Source organism: Chiroxiphia lanceolata, chromosome 2 (assembly GCF_009829145.1).
Source record: "Chiroxiphia lanceolata isolate bChiLan1 chromosome 2, bChiLan1.pri, whole genome shotgun sequence".
Classification (NCBI taxonomy): domain Eukaryota; kingdom Metazoa; phylum Chordata; class Aves; order Passeriformes; family Pipridae; genus Chiroxiphia; species Chiroxiphia lanceolata.
The window spans coordinates 30,197,790-30,210,927 of NC_045638.1; the positions used below are offsets into that span (position 1 = coordinate 30,197,790).

General features: G+C 39.0%; 1 protein-coding gene across 1 annotated transcript; it reads left to right on the top strand.

Moving 5' to 3' along the window:
- Positions 1 to 1,291: 1,291 nt before the first annotated feature.
- MFSD9 (major facilitator superfamily domain containing 9) lies at positions 1,292 to 11,783 on the top strand. Its single transcript, XM_032679812.1, has 6 exons — positions 1,292 to 1,424; positions 3,420 to 3,507; positions 4,798 to 4,841; positions 6,020 to 6,149; positions 7,933 to 8,142; positions 8,681 to 11,783. Exons 1-6 carry the CDS (start codon positions 1,326 to 1,328, stop codon positions 9,466 to 9,468), a joined length of 1,359 nt encoding a protein of 452 aa, XP_032535703.1. The 5' UTR covers positions 1,292 to 1,325; the 3' UTR covers positions 9,469 to 11,783.
- Positions 11,784 to 13,138: the final 1,355 nt, after the last annotated feature.

Consider the following 13,138-nt stretch of genomic DNA (forward strand, 5'->3'; position numbering starts at 1 on the left):
GAATTTTAAAAACCTCACTGAGAGGATTTTTTCTTCCAAGTGGCCTCAGAGAGATAAATTAACAGGATGTATTGGTTAACCCAATTATAAAACATCACAGTCACTAGAACATTAAACAACTGAGTTATTCTGGAGACTCTGATAACATCTTTGTCCCTATGGATATACTACTCTAAGCTTTGCCTTGGTATCTTACAAATAAGCTGCATATCTAGAAATATGTCTTGCTTTACAGGTTTGGGTTTTTTTCAGCTTAATTCTTCATAACCATAAGGAAAATCACATTTCCCTCTCCTTTTTTGTGACCTAAATCTGTCAAAGAACCTCAGCCCTGTGATATTTATTTCTTCTGAAAACACAAAGATAGAATTGAAGTCATGCTATTGTCAGTTATGGAATGATCACTCTCAAACTTTACCAACTGGTGCTAACTTTTAAAAGTCATCAACATTTTTCAAAAGTTTCTTCTTACTGATAGTTAAAAACACATTACAGCACCTCCTGCTCCCTTTTGTGTTTTTTTGTATTTAAAACTGCAGCCCTTTCACTGATCCCTGGCCTAACAACTATATAAAAGAACATTTCTGCCTCCAACATAAAGGTATGTTGCATGTGACAAAGGCTTCCACCTGTGCATCTGAGAAATTTAAGAATGGTGTTTTACTTCTCTGGATGCAAACGCATTATAACAATTATCAACAATTCCAGCTACCCCTGACTTTTAATGAAGATACAGCACAGTGGCGTGCGTGCTAAGCAGAAAGAGGGATGCCCTTCTTCCCTGGACAGTACCACTACCACGAGCCACATAACCAGATAGGAAAACACTTTGCTGCCAGAAACACTTGGTGCTGGCACAGGGCTGAGCCTCTGAGAGGGCCAAGCAGTAGCACTGGCGGTGGGACACAGCCATTTTCCCCATGGATATTCCCCATGGAGCAGGCAGGCTCGGAGGTGCATAGGCTCAAAAGTCATCTTTCTGCAACGACCTCGAGAACGGTGCAGGGGATCCAGCACCACACTCCTACGGCATATTCTGCCCGTCGGCTCCATCTCGCTCTTCCTGCCTTCCTTGGGGCCTCAGGCCCTGACGTGACGGGTTGCAACACTCCCTTGCACAAACGCGCAAGAAGAGGCAGGAAGGGCAAAGTCCTGTGGCGTGGAAGCACAGATCTTTTTACTCTTTGTCCTCTTCGCCTGAAAAGGAGGAAACACGGAGAACACGGTGTCGAACGCAAACAAAAACATCGGACCCTGTCCCGCCACCCCCGCGCTTCCGCCGCGCCGCCGGCACTGCGCACGCCCGGCGCCGCCACCGTGCCCGCATGGAGGAGGAGGAGGAGGAGGATGGAGGCCACGGAGCCGCGGGGGCTCCGGAGCGGTCCGGGCGTTTCGTGCGCTGCCTCTACGTGGTGGGATTCCTGGTGAGCGGGGAGTCGGCGGGAGGGCCGCGGTGCCTTCCCGCGCGGCCTGGGGCGGGCGGCCGCGCCCGGAGAAGGGAGTCCTTTCCGCTCCGGATAAAGGCTGCTGGGTTCGGGGGTGCGTCGCTGCAGCTGCTCCTCGGGGACTTGGGATGCTTGTAGCGACAGCGGTGTGTAGCGGCTGTGCTGTTTTATCCGGGCGAACAGCCCTGCAGTTTGATACAGGGGTCGTATTTTTATCCTGTGCATGCCATGGAATAGCGCAGCGCCTTTAAAGGTGAGCCTTGCCTTGTGCTTATAAGAGAGCTGGTCCCTGTGAAATACCCGTGGTTGACGTAAACTTATATTAAAAAAAAAAAAAAAAAAAGAAACACTGAACATGGGTTTTTCTAGGGGAAAAATCTGCGAGAATATAGACTTTAAAGATGGATCATATTCTGTATTGATTCACTAGCCCCAGGAAAGTGCCATTTGAAATTAAAAGGGATTACTTAGAAAGTGAATACAAAGTGAGTACGAATTTGCACTGTGAAACGTCGAGATACTGTCTTACCTACCCTTAGGTTGGGCAGTAGAAACAAACTAGTCAGTTTATGTCCTGGACCAAATACTCCAGGTAAAGGTGTGTTAGAACAAAGTTTGCTTCTTAACTAACTTTTACACATTGTGGTTCTCCAGCCCTGTAATATCTTTCTGACACCGAGCCAGAGCACACACAGATGTCAACAAGTGTCCTTTTAGAGGTGTGGAGTGTCCTGATATAATACGGAGCTGTTGCTTGTAACGCAAGCTTCCTGTAGCCAGACAAATACAGGGTATCTGTCATTCAACATAAGAAATTACACATGAAATGAGAAGTAACTACCCATAAGAGGATGGTGGTTAATGGGTCTTGCTCTACCTGCACACTTATGACAAGTGCAGTACTGCCAGGGTATATTCTGAGCCTTGTTCTTTTTAATGTCTCTATTAATAACCTGGACGAGGTCACTGAACCTCCTTCAGGTTTGCAGATGACACCTAAGACTGTGTTACTGCAGGTGTTTGGAAGTCATGTACTCTGTTTGTTAATGCTGATGTATTATTTAATGCTGATTCTAACCTTGTAAGTCTCAATTTCAAGCATCAAAAGATAATTAATGACAGACTGTGAGAATGTAGGGATACACATTGTTACAGTTAATCAGGCTTTGGAGTAGTCCAGTTCAAGCAGTCGCTGATGAAAGGTGATCTTGCTCCGATAGATCTTCTCCAAGGGACACTAGATGCTTTGTCAGATTGTAGTAGTAGTGGAAGAACTACTGCGTCACTGTGGTGAGCTTAACAAAAGGGAAAAAAGCAAAAGGAACGATCAGAAGATCCTTGTGCTGTTCAGGATGGGCAGTGTCCTTTTCCCTCCTCTTACAAAATGTTTTTCACAAATGCTTTTCTTTTTTTCTTTTTTTTTTCGTGTTTCTGTCTTTTCACTACATTTAAACTATACACAAAGGTGTAAGTAGGTTTAGATCATAGCTTCTTCCCCTTGCAGTTGAGTTGAAATACTGTAGTTTTTCAAAATATACTTTCTTTGCACAAGTAAAAAGTATTTTTAGGTCATTGAAATTACAGACAACTTCGAATTTAAAATACTGGCACCAAGTACTTTTCTTGTTAAATGGGTAAAGTTTAATATGTATTAAAGAAATATTTAATGTTTAAATGTGTATCTTCAGAAGGACTGTATCTGGAGGGGGGGAGAGGACTGATGTTTTCATAAGTTTAACTCCTCCAAGAGGCAATCCTTTATCTTTCAGTTTATGTGTTTTGTAATTTTGTACATACTTGATGCACTGCAGAGGTTACAACATACTACATTGACCATGAAAAATTAATTTTCTTTTAACCTTGTGTTAATATGGAGGTAATTTACTTTTTTTTTTTTTTAATGTTGACTGTTATTAATCTAAGTTTCCATCATCTTTGTAGAAGTTATTAAAACTTTTTCTGCCTTCTTTTCAGGATTTATTTGGGGTGAGCATGGTTGTTCCTTTAATGAATCTTCATATCAAATCTCTAGGAGCAAGTCATACAGTGGCCGGAATAATAGGTGAGTTGTAGTACTTGACTGATTTACCAAAGAATAAGATAAGGCCTGGATTATGCCTTACTGCAAGTTGGACATTGTAACAAAGTTCTTCCTTGCTAATAGCACAATTCAAAGTAAGTAAGGACAATTTCCTAGTAAAACTGTAAGGGCATCCATACTGTGTTAGACCCATAGACCTGTCCAAACTTGCATACTGACAGTAGCCAAAAGCACACGCATGGGAAAGAGTACACTTGGAAAGAACAAGGAAGGCTTGGAGTAACATTTGTACAGATGCTTTTCCAGCATCCAAGAATTCACAGCTCAGCAATTTAGAGAGCTAGAGGTGTTGCTTCTAATTTTATTGTTATTTACAGACTCTGCAAACAGTACTTCTGTAGCTGGTTCTCCAAAGGTTTCCAAAGCCCACGATTGCTCCCATTTTGATTAAAATCCTTGCAGCTGTCTTGGCAAAATATTTATTCACTTTAAGGAGTTTTTACAAGTAAATTCTGAAGATTAGGGGTTTTATCTTAACATATTAAGTCGTAAGGTAAGCTCTGTGGGTTTAAAGTTCTTTAAAGTACGTTTTATGGTACTGTTTATGATTTGGCGTGATACAAGTATGATATTCTTTATAGCTATGTGTGGTTGACATGGGCTCTGTTATTCAGTTTTTTATTGTATTGCTTTTCTATTTTAGCACTTTTCATGAAATAATTCTGGTTCTACACTGACTTGACAGTATTATTTTAAGCAACAATTAGAAATATGTCTTCATTTCAACAGTTTGCTTTGATTTTTAACTTTAAAAAAACCTGGGATTTGAGATGTATTCCTATAAATAAGAGAGTCTGGCAGATATTTCTCTCTGCTTCTCTTCATTCATTCTCTTCTGTCTGTAAGTGCTGATAAATTCCTAGCCTCCAGAATGACAAAGTACAGTCTGTGGTTTCTTCAAGGTATCTGTGGCACCTTGCAGTAGGTTGAAGTGCCAAGTGGAAAATAATTAGTCCCTCCCAGTAATGAAATTCTCTCCCAGTTCTGAGAAAGCAACCATAAATGCATATATCTGTTTTGTTTATAACACTATACAAAGCAACATCATTCTACCTTACATAGTTTTACAAGTTTTCAGCACTTTTGTTTTGTCATTCCTGAAACACTACCTTTGGTTTGTCATGCTCCCTCTTCCCAGTCTTCCAGTAAATTATTCCCAGAATTTCTCTCATTTTTTATCATTTAAAATTTTGTGTATTTTTCATTTTAAAAAAAGTTTAATTTTTAATACTGGTATTTTGTTTGTTTTAGGATCTCTCTATGGTGTAATGCAACTGTTTTCCAGCACATTTGTGGTGAGTTCTAACACTACATTCCAGAGCATGTTGGTATTTCTATGGATTGTAGGGGGGGAAAAGGATGAGGCTAATAATGGTGTTTCTTGGCATTTTGAAAATGCATAAAGTGCTCTTATAAGCATTTTTGGTTGGAGGAACCAGGTTTTAGTTTGTGTGAAAAATGTTTGTTTCATTTATAGTGAATTGCCAGATTTTTCAGACTCAAATGGAATACAGTTTTTAGACAAAAATTAGAATACAGATTTAGGCTCAGATACATTACTGAGCACGTTGTGGTCACACAGGGTTTTCTTCAGCATTGGTGCTGGTAAAGCAGTTGCCTTCAGTGCAATAACCTATCCAAAAACAGTCTCGTGAGTCAGCCCTTCATAAGCCTGTTATCTACTTCACTTTCCATGCCTAGTGAGCAGTGCCTTGTAATTCAACATATGGTCTAAATTAACGCATTGTATCTTTGCTCTTTGTTTGGTTTTGTTTTCTATTAGCTATTGGTTTTTTACATCCTAAGATTACCCTGGTACTAGTTTTCTAGCTTTCAAGGGAGCAGATTTCGAACATCTCATGAAAAAACTGTTTCAGGGTTTGTTACCCAGGCCATCTGGGATAATTTGCCAACCTTGTGGCATTTTATTTGAACTGCAAGACCATTGTCTACTTTCTTAAAAAACTATTTCCTTTTTGGAATCATGCTGATTTATAAGCATGCTAAATGCAAGTTTTCTGTTTACCCTTCTCATAACTACTTACCTACGCACTCAGATGACAAACTTCTCATATCTAGGATCATTCCTTTTAGGATGTTCAACAGGTGTCTAGTACACATCAACCATTAATGCAAACAAATATTTGTGGTTGGTTATGATAAGATTTTCAGAAGACCACTACTGCTAATATGTATTGCAGGACTATTTTTAAAAGGGAGAAATTGTTTTTAAAAAAGCTGTATTCATAGCATTAAGTGGAATCATAGTTTTGACAGGTGCACTGCCAACAGGGCAGAACTCTGCTGGGGACTTCCAGATTTTGAGCACTTAGGAATGTTGTGCAATAAGCTTATTAAGCTTTCATTGACAGTCCTTTGATGTCTTTTCTCAGTTTAATTTAGAAGTACTGATTGTTCACTGTACATAGCTTAGTGTTATAAAAAGCTAATCTTTCTTTCTGCTTTGTAAAAGGGCTGCTGGAGTGACATAGTAGGAAGACAGTATTCCTTGCTTGCTTGTATTCTTCTCAGTGCACTGGGTTACTTCCTTCTTGGAACATCCACCACTGTGTTGCTGTTTGCCATTTCTAGAGTCCCTGTAGGTGAGTAAACACTTGGCATTTTGCAGTTTAAAATCCCTGTAGTCTTAGCTTGAGAGTTACTACAGGAAAAGTCATGATATGTAGGTGGCTACATCATCACCCAGCAGCACCAACTGAACCTTAGTAATGGAAAAATCTCTACAAATCAAAAATTCTCATTACTTTTTCTTGAAAATAATTTGAAATGTTGTTGTGACCTAACCCACCAGGCAGCTAAACTCCACGAAGCCACTTACTCACTCCCCCTCCCACAGCGGGATGTGGGAGACAATTGGAATTTAAGAAAGTAAAATTCATGGGTGGAATTAAAGAGAGTTTAATGGGTCAGAAAAGGAAAGAAATAGTAATAATAAAAAAGAATTAGAATATACAAAGCAAGTGATGCACAATCAGTTTCCCACCATTCGCTGACCAGTGCTGAGGCTGTTTCTAAACAACGGCCCCCACACATTTGTATGCTGAGCACACCACCATATGATGTGGAATCTCCCTTTGGCCAGCTGGGGTCAGCTGTCCTGGCTCTGTCCCCTCCCACCTTCTTGTGCACCCCAGCATACACACTGGTGGGATGGGGTGAGGGGCAGAAGAGTCCTTGACTTAAGGTAAGCACTGCTCAGCAACAACTAAAACATCATTGTGTTATCAACATTATTCTCATCCTAACATCCAAGAAGAAAATTAACTCTATCCAGATGAAACCAGGATAAATGTATACTCAACAAGTGTCACAACTTTTATGCTGCCTTGAATGGCTGAAATTTATGAGAATAGGAGTGCAGCAATATCTTGAAAGAGGCTATTGTAAAATTAGTCATAGCAGGTACACAATATACCAGGTGACTGCTGAAAATCTTGGCCTGCAATTGCGATGGAGAATGGAATGATATGTGTGTTGGGGTTTTCTAATGCTGAAAATATACCTCAAAGTGATACTAGAAAATTCAGCTGAAGTTTTAGATCATTGCTTCAACCAAACATTTATGTTGTACAAAAGCACGTATGTTTGCAGCACAGAAGTGAAGTTTGTGCCAGGGTTTGTAGCAGAGTTCTTAAAATAGCTGAACACCTACTGGATATATTCCGATACAATAAGCAGTGCTATTACTAAAGGGCACTTTTATAGACCATAGTTTTAATTTAAGAACTCCTAATATTGTTTCTTAATTTAAAGACAACTTGCTAATGAATTGCTTGGTTGAAATTTGATTAGTTGAGTAGTAGATGTAGTACTTTTTAATCCTGACATCACAGTGACTGTGACAGCATTGCCATGGTCAGAGGGAAGCCACATAAAAGATTGCATTATTAATATTCTTGCAGTATGCCTAACCTTCTGTGCTCTTCTTTTGCCACCCACCAGTTTCCCATATGAACTTGGTGTGTTACAATCTTGGCACTCTTCATATTCAGCCAAGTTGGTACAGAGTTATATCCATAAACAGACAAGCCATTTCTACTCCATCAAAGTTCCTGGTTTAGCAGCTATTTTATTCCTAGAGTGCTTCAGCACATGACTTAGTTAATTCTTTCATCAGGGCTGCAGGAGCACTCTTTGACACCGATGCCTAAATAATTTTGATTCCTAAATCCAAATCCTTAAACAGTCAGGATTATGGTCATGGCCCAGTGTGCTGCATGGCTCTAGCATTGAAGAATTTGTGATTAATGGGATCTTAAAAATATAAATCATACAGATTTTGCTCATTGATATTTCTGATAGCTTCTGTCGTTCTTAATCTTTTGAACAATACATGTTTGTTATTTTGTTTATGTTGTGTTGCAGGTATTTTCAAACACACACTCTCTATCTCTAAAGCCCTGCTTTCTGACTTGGTTTCGGAGAGGGACCGCCCTTTGGTAATGGGACGCTTCAATGCAGCCTCTAGCGTGGGCTTCATTCTGGGGCCTGTGGTTGGTGGCTACCTTGCAGAGTTGGAAGGTGGCTTTTATCAAACATCCTTCATCTGTGCCTCTATCTTCCTTCTGAATGGTGGTAAGTTATATGTCACATTTTGCATCTTGGGTCCCTTCATTCAGTACTTTCGTGTTTTATGCCATCTGTAATACCTTGAATTCATAGTGTATTTATCATCTATGGCATAAATGTTTATGTAGTATGTAGTATACCAATACTACTCTTTTGAATTTGAACCTGAGTGGAAGGAATTTTGGGAATTTTGAAACAGTTAACCTCTAGGTGCTTCTCCTTTGTTTTGCATATATCCCCTTTACATTCAGACACAAACAGGAACTTTTGATGTGCCTAAAGATCAAGACTAGAACTCAGAATTTTTGCTTTAGTCTTTAGATTTGTTCATATGGTATGAGTGTGGCATTTCATTGTTTCCTTTGTTGCTTTCACTGCATTAAAAATTGAACTGATACTGTGAATAACACTAGCCTTAATGATTACAATTTTTTAAGTGAAATTATTGTTGAAGTCCTTTTTTGAATTGTTACAGTCAAATTAATGTCTTTTATGTAAAGTTGATGCAATTGAATGAAATAAAATGATTTCTTGATGTACATAGGTCTTGTCTGGATGTTACCTTGGAATGAAGAAAACACTGGCAACCGGGAACATCATCAAGACAAAGGAACAAATAGTTTCGCAGCAAAAGCAAATCATGACCTGCTCTTCAAATCAGCAGCTAATACAGCTGTGACAAACAATAATGTTTTCCAGTCTCCGTGGACCCAAGTTGCAACAGTGTTGAAGAAGATTAAAGAGATTGCATGCTCTAACTTGTGGGATATATTTTTAGTGCGGTTTCTGATGTCTGTGGCTATACTGCTGTACTATAGCAATTTCACTCTGGCCTTGGAGGAGAGATTTGGAGTGAAACCACTGTTCTCTGGATACTTAACAAGCTATAGCAGTGCACTTGGAGTCCTGGCTGGTTGTCTGCTCGGACCAATAACAAGGCTCTATCAGCATAACACTTACAGAGTTCTGTTGCACTCCAGCACTTTCACCTGTATGCTGATTCTCCTGTATGCATCAGCATTGAACATATGGATGGTCATTTTGTCTTCCACATTCTTAGCCTTTTCAACTACTATAGGTCGTACTTGTATCATTGATCTTGAATTGACCATTGGTGGGAATGAGGCCAGTGGCACACTTCTAGGTGTTGGACAGTCTGTGACATCAGTGGGACGTATAATTGCCCCACTCCTTTCTGGAATTGCGCAGGAGTTCAGTCCTTGTGGCCCTCCAAGTCTAGCTGTTGGACTAGCTTTAGTAGCTATTCTGATAATGAATGCAAACAAACAAAAATACTGTAGTCATGGAAATGTGAAGTTAAAAAATCAGTAGGCACAATTTTGGATTGCATAGATGTATCTTCACCTGCGAGGCTTGTACAGTGGTTACACGATCTTTTAAGAGGGCACATTGTGTTCATGTGGAGGCAAGTATTTCTGCTGCAGGGTGCTGATCTACAGGGAAGCAGTACAACAGGTTTGTAAAAACAAAGGAGGACAATGCTGGTTTTCTGTTAACTCTAGATAAATGTTATTCTAACTGGTACCACTAGAACATTTGTAAGGGGACCAATGTTGCTATATTGTACTGCCTGTGATTTTTTTTTTTAAATGGATTTTTAACCCTTTTTGAGGGGGAAAAAAGAATATCATGAAATGCACGAATCCTGCTTGTAGCTCATATTTTAAACAGTGTTTAGATTGACAGACTGTTAAAATACAAAAATTGATTCTTATTATTTAATCGAAGGTGGATATTTGTTATTTAATCAGAAGGAGAATTTGCAATATGCTTGTTGGCCTTAATTTCTTATGCTGTGGTCAATTGCCATTTGTCTTCTGTGACAGTAGCTCAGTTAATAAGGTGTTTGCTTATGTGATTTTTTTGAAGTATACTTTGTCTACAAAACTTCTTGCACACCATGATCAGGCACTTTGGGATAGTCATCCAACCCCCACTGATTCCTGGTCTTTCCCAGGTAACAGAACTGGGTATATGCTAACTTCGTGTATTAGAAGACCTAAAGTGGACAATTTTAAAATGATACAAGCCGATTCAGACTGAAACTGAGGCTGAATGTAAGTTTTATTGAAATTTGAACTGGTGGTTTCTGTTTAGTAATAACTTCTACTGCTCAATTTTGTCATAAATATTTGTTATTATTTCCTGTACAGTTTTTCAACCTTCAATTTAAGAATAAATTTCCCTCTTAATTCTTTTGAATGACTGTAAAGATGTGCTGGAGGAACTAGCAGTAGTTCATGGTTCTTGAATAATGCATCCTCTCTCATCTCAGAGATAAGTGACATTTCAGTGACAAGAGAAAAATTTTTGTTTGTATTTTAGTCATTGTTTGAGTGCCTGGCTTAATTAATGAGAGGTTACTCTCAGAGCTATACTGGAAGTTGTAGCAGTCCCGTGCTATTTACTGTTCAGGCTCATATTACTTGCCACTCACCAGTGTTTGTATTTCATTTGAAACATAGGAAAAATGTATTTTTCACTGATAAGGTTCCATATGCTCTTCGTAATAATACTTAAAGAAAGTACAAAGTCAGCTATATGTAATTGTTGGGTTGAGGGAGGATTTGTTGAAAAACAATTTAGTTATCTTCTTGAACACATCTATACAAACACTGTTGCTGCTTCAGGTGAGTCATAGATGGTGTTTTGCATTTTTTATTTTCATTTTCTTCTTTACCTTTTCCAGTGCCTGCTAGTGTTCAGATATTTGTTGAAATATTCCAGTAGCAGCACCATGGGAATATATATATATATATATATATATATATATATATATAAAAAACTGAATTGTTTTAATTTTATATATTGACATAATCAGTGTCTTATTAGTGCTATGATTTCAGTACATATCCTCAGAGTTCTTCATTACAATAATCTTCTCCCAAGGAACTTGAGGCATTTTCAAGTGTCTTATCTTTTCTTGCCTTGTTTGGTAGATGCCCCAAAACATTGTTGCCCTAATTTTCCTGTTTTCTTTCTTTTCATTTTTTTTTTTCTTTACCTAAAAGTTTTAGGGACTTCTGTTTTTCATCTCTAGCAAGGGGTAAAGGAAAAGAGTAGGAAAAAAGCTTCAAAAATTAATATATATGAATGATTTAGTAATTTTTCCAATACTTGTTGGTTATATGAGGTAACATTTACCTTTCTAAGGTGGTTCACTGAATAAGTCTGACTTCTGTAAACACTTATACTAACACATACAGCTGCCTGAATATTTTTTACAAAATCTTTACAACTTCACTGGTTTATACATAAGTGAAAAATGTGCTTTCCCCTGTAAGCGAATATTTTTGTTTTATTTTGAAAAATGGTGCTCCATATAAGCTAAATAAAAATGAAATTAAATACTAAAATTGAGAAATCTACAAAAGCCTGTGGTCTTGGGGGCATGTTGCAATACATGTTACAGAAGATAAGTTTTTAACTTGTAGGCCAGAATGATTTCTGAGGTGCCACAGAAACACACCTTCTTTATACAGCCCCAGGATCAGAAAAGTTTCACTAATTTATTTTTTTTAAGGATTAGAAATGACATGACGTTCCACATGCATCATTTTGTCATTGTGCTTTTTCCCCTCTTCCTCTGCTAAAACTACAGCACAATACAGAACTGTTCAACTCAATATGAAGTACAGATTTTTTTTTTTTCTTCAAACCGTGATTCATATGATCATTTGAGTCTGCCTGCATTTCACATAAAAAGCACAGGAACCAAGGATTCAACCAAGAAGAACTTAGCAATTTTGGGATGAAGTGCTTAAAGTTACTGTTCCTAGTGCCTGGAGACCACATTTGTGTCCCTTGTGTCACCTCTTAGTTGCCATAACTGTGTGAGTTCAAAGAATGATGACTCAGTGATGTTCCCAGAGATGAGATGTGACTCCCCCTTTCAAGTTGAGGGAGGAGCAGCTGCAGCTATTTTTGGCTACACTGTAGTGGGCAAACTACTGAATTAGTAAGCAGTTTCTTGAATCCAGTTGTCCTATCTGAAGACTGTAACAAAAGAGATCTGAATATGGAATAAAGGAAAAGAGTTTCTACCAGCAAATCACTGCAAATTAAGATTTTTCTCTTACTTGCTGTTACTTTATTTTGGCTTGGTTTCATTGGGCATGTAGGAAGGGTAGGGGCATGATTTGGTTTTGGTTGTTTGGGGGGGGTTTTGCTTTTTGCTTTTCAAAATTTTCACTTCGGTAAAAGTGACTTTTCTGACAATTTTGATCAGGCCATGTTGAAGACACTACATATATAGGATAGTAATTTGTATCTGTAAAACAGCTGGTAGCATATGATATGCACTCTTTTTGTTGCTTTTAAATGATGAAGCAAATGTAAGATTTTTTTCACGCTGGTGTAGGCTGTATACATTTGAAGAGATCCTTTATAAACATACCAGTTGTGGTGGGTTGACCCTGGCTGGACACCAGGTACCCACCAAAGGCACTGCATCACTCCCCTCCACAACTGGACAGGGGAGAGAAAATATAACAAAAGGCTCGTGAGTTTAGATAAGGACAGGGAGAGATCACAAACTGATTATTGTCATGAGCAAAACAGACTTGACTTGGGGAAATTAATTAAATTTATTATCAATCAAATCAGAGCAGGATAATGAGAAGTAAATCTTAAAAACACCTTCTCCACACACACACGCTCCCCTCCGTTCTTCCTGCACTCTACCTTCTCCCCTGCCACAGTGCAGGAAGCTGGGCAAGAGGGGGTCACAGTCAGTTCATCACGTTTCTGCTGCTGCTTCTTCCTCGGGGAAAGGAGTCCTTCCCTTGCTCCAGCATGGGGTCCCTCCCACAGGAGACAGTCGTCCACAGGCTCCTCCAACGTGAGTCCTTCCCACAGACTACAGCACCTGAACTGCTCCAGCATGGGTCCATTCCACATGGTGCAGTCCTTCAGGAAGAGGCTGCTCCAGCATGGATTCTTCACAGGGTCAGAAGTACTATCAGTAAACCTATTCAAGCAT

Coding starts and splice junctions, on each gene's coding strand:
- MFSD9 (XM_032679812.1), top strand. CDS start 1,326: ATGGAGGAGGAGGAGGAGGAGGATGGAGGCCACGGAGCCGCGGGGGCT. Junction 1,425..3,419: donor TCTACGTGGTGGGATTCCTG/GTGAGCGGGGAG, acceptor CCTTCTTTTCAG/GATTTATTTGGGGTGAGCAT. Junction 6,150..7,932: donor CATTTCTAGAGTCCCTGTAG/GTGAGTAAACAC, acceptor GTTGTGTTGCAG/GTATTTTCAAACACACACTC.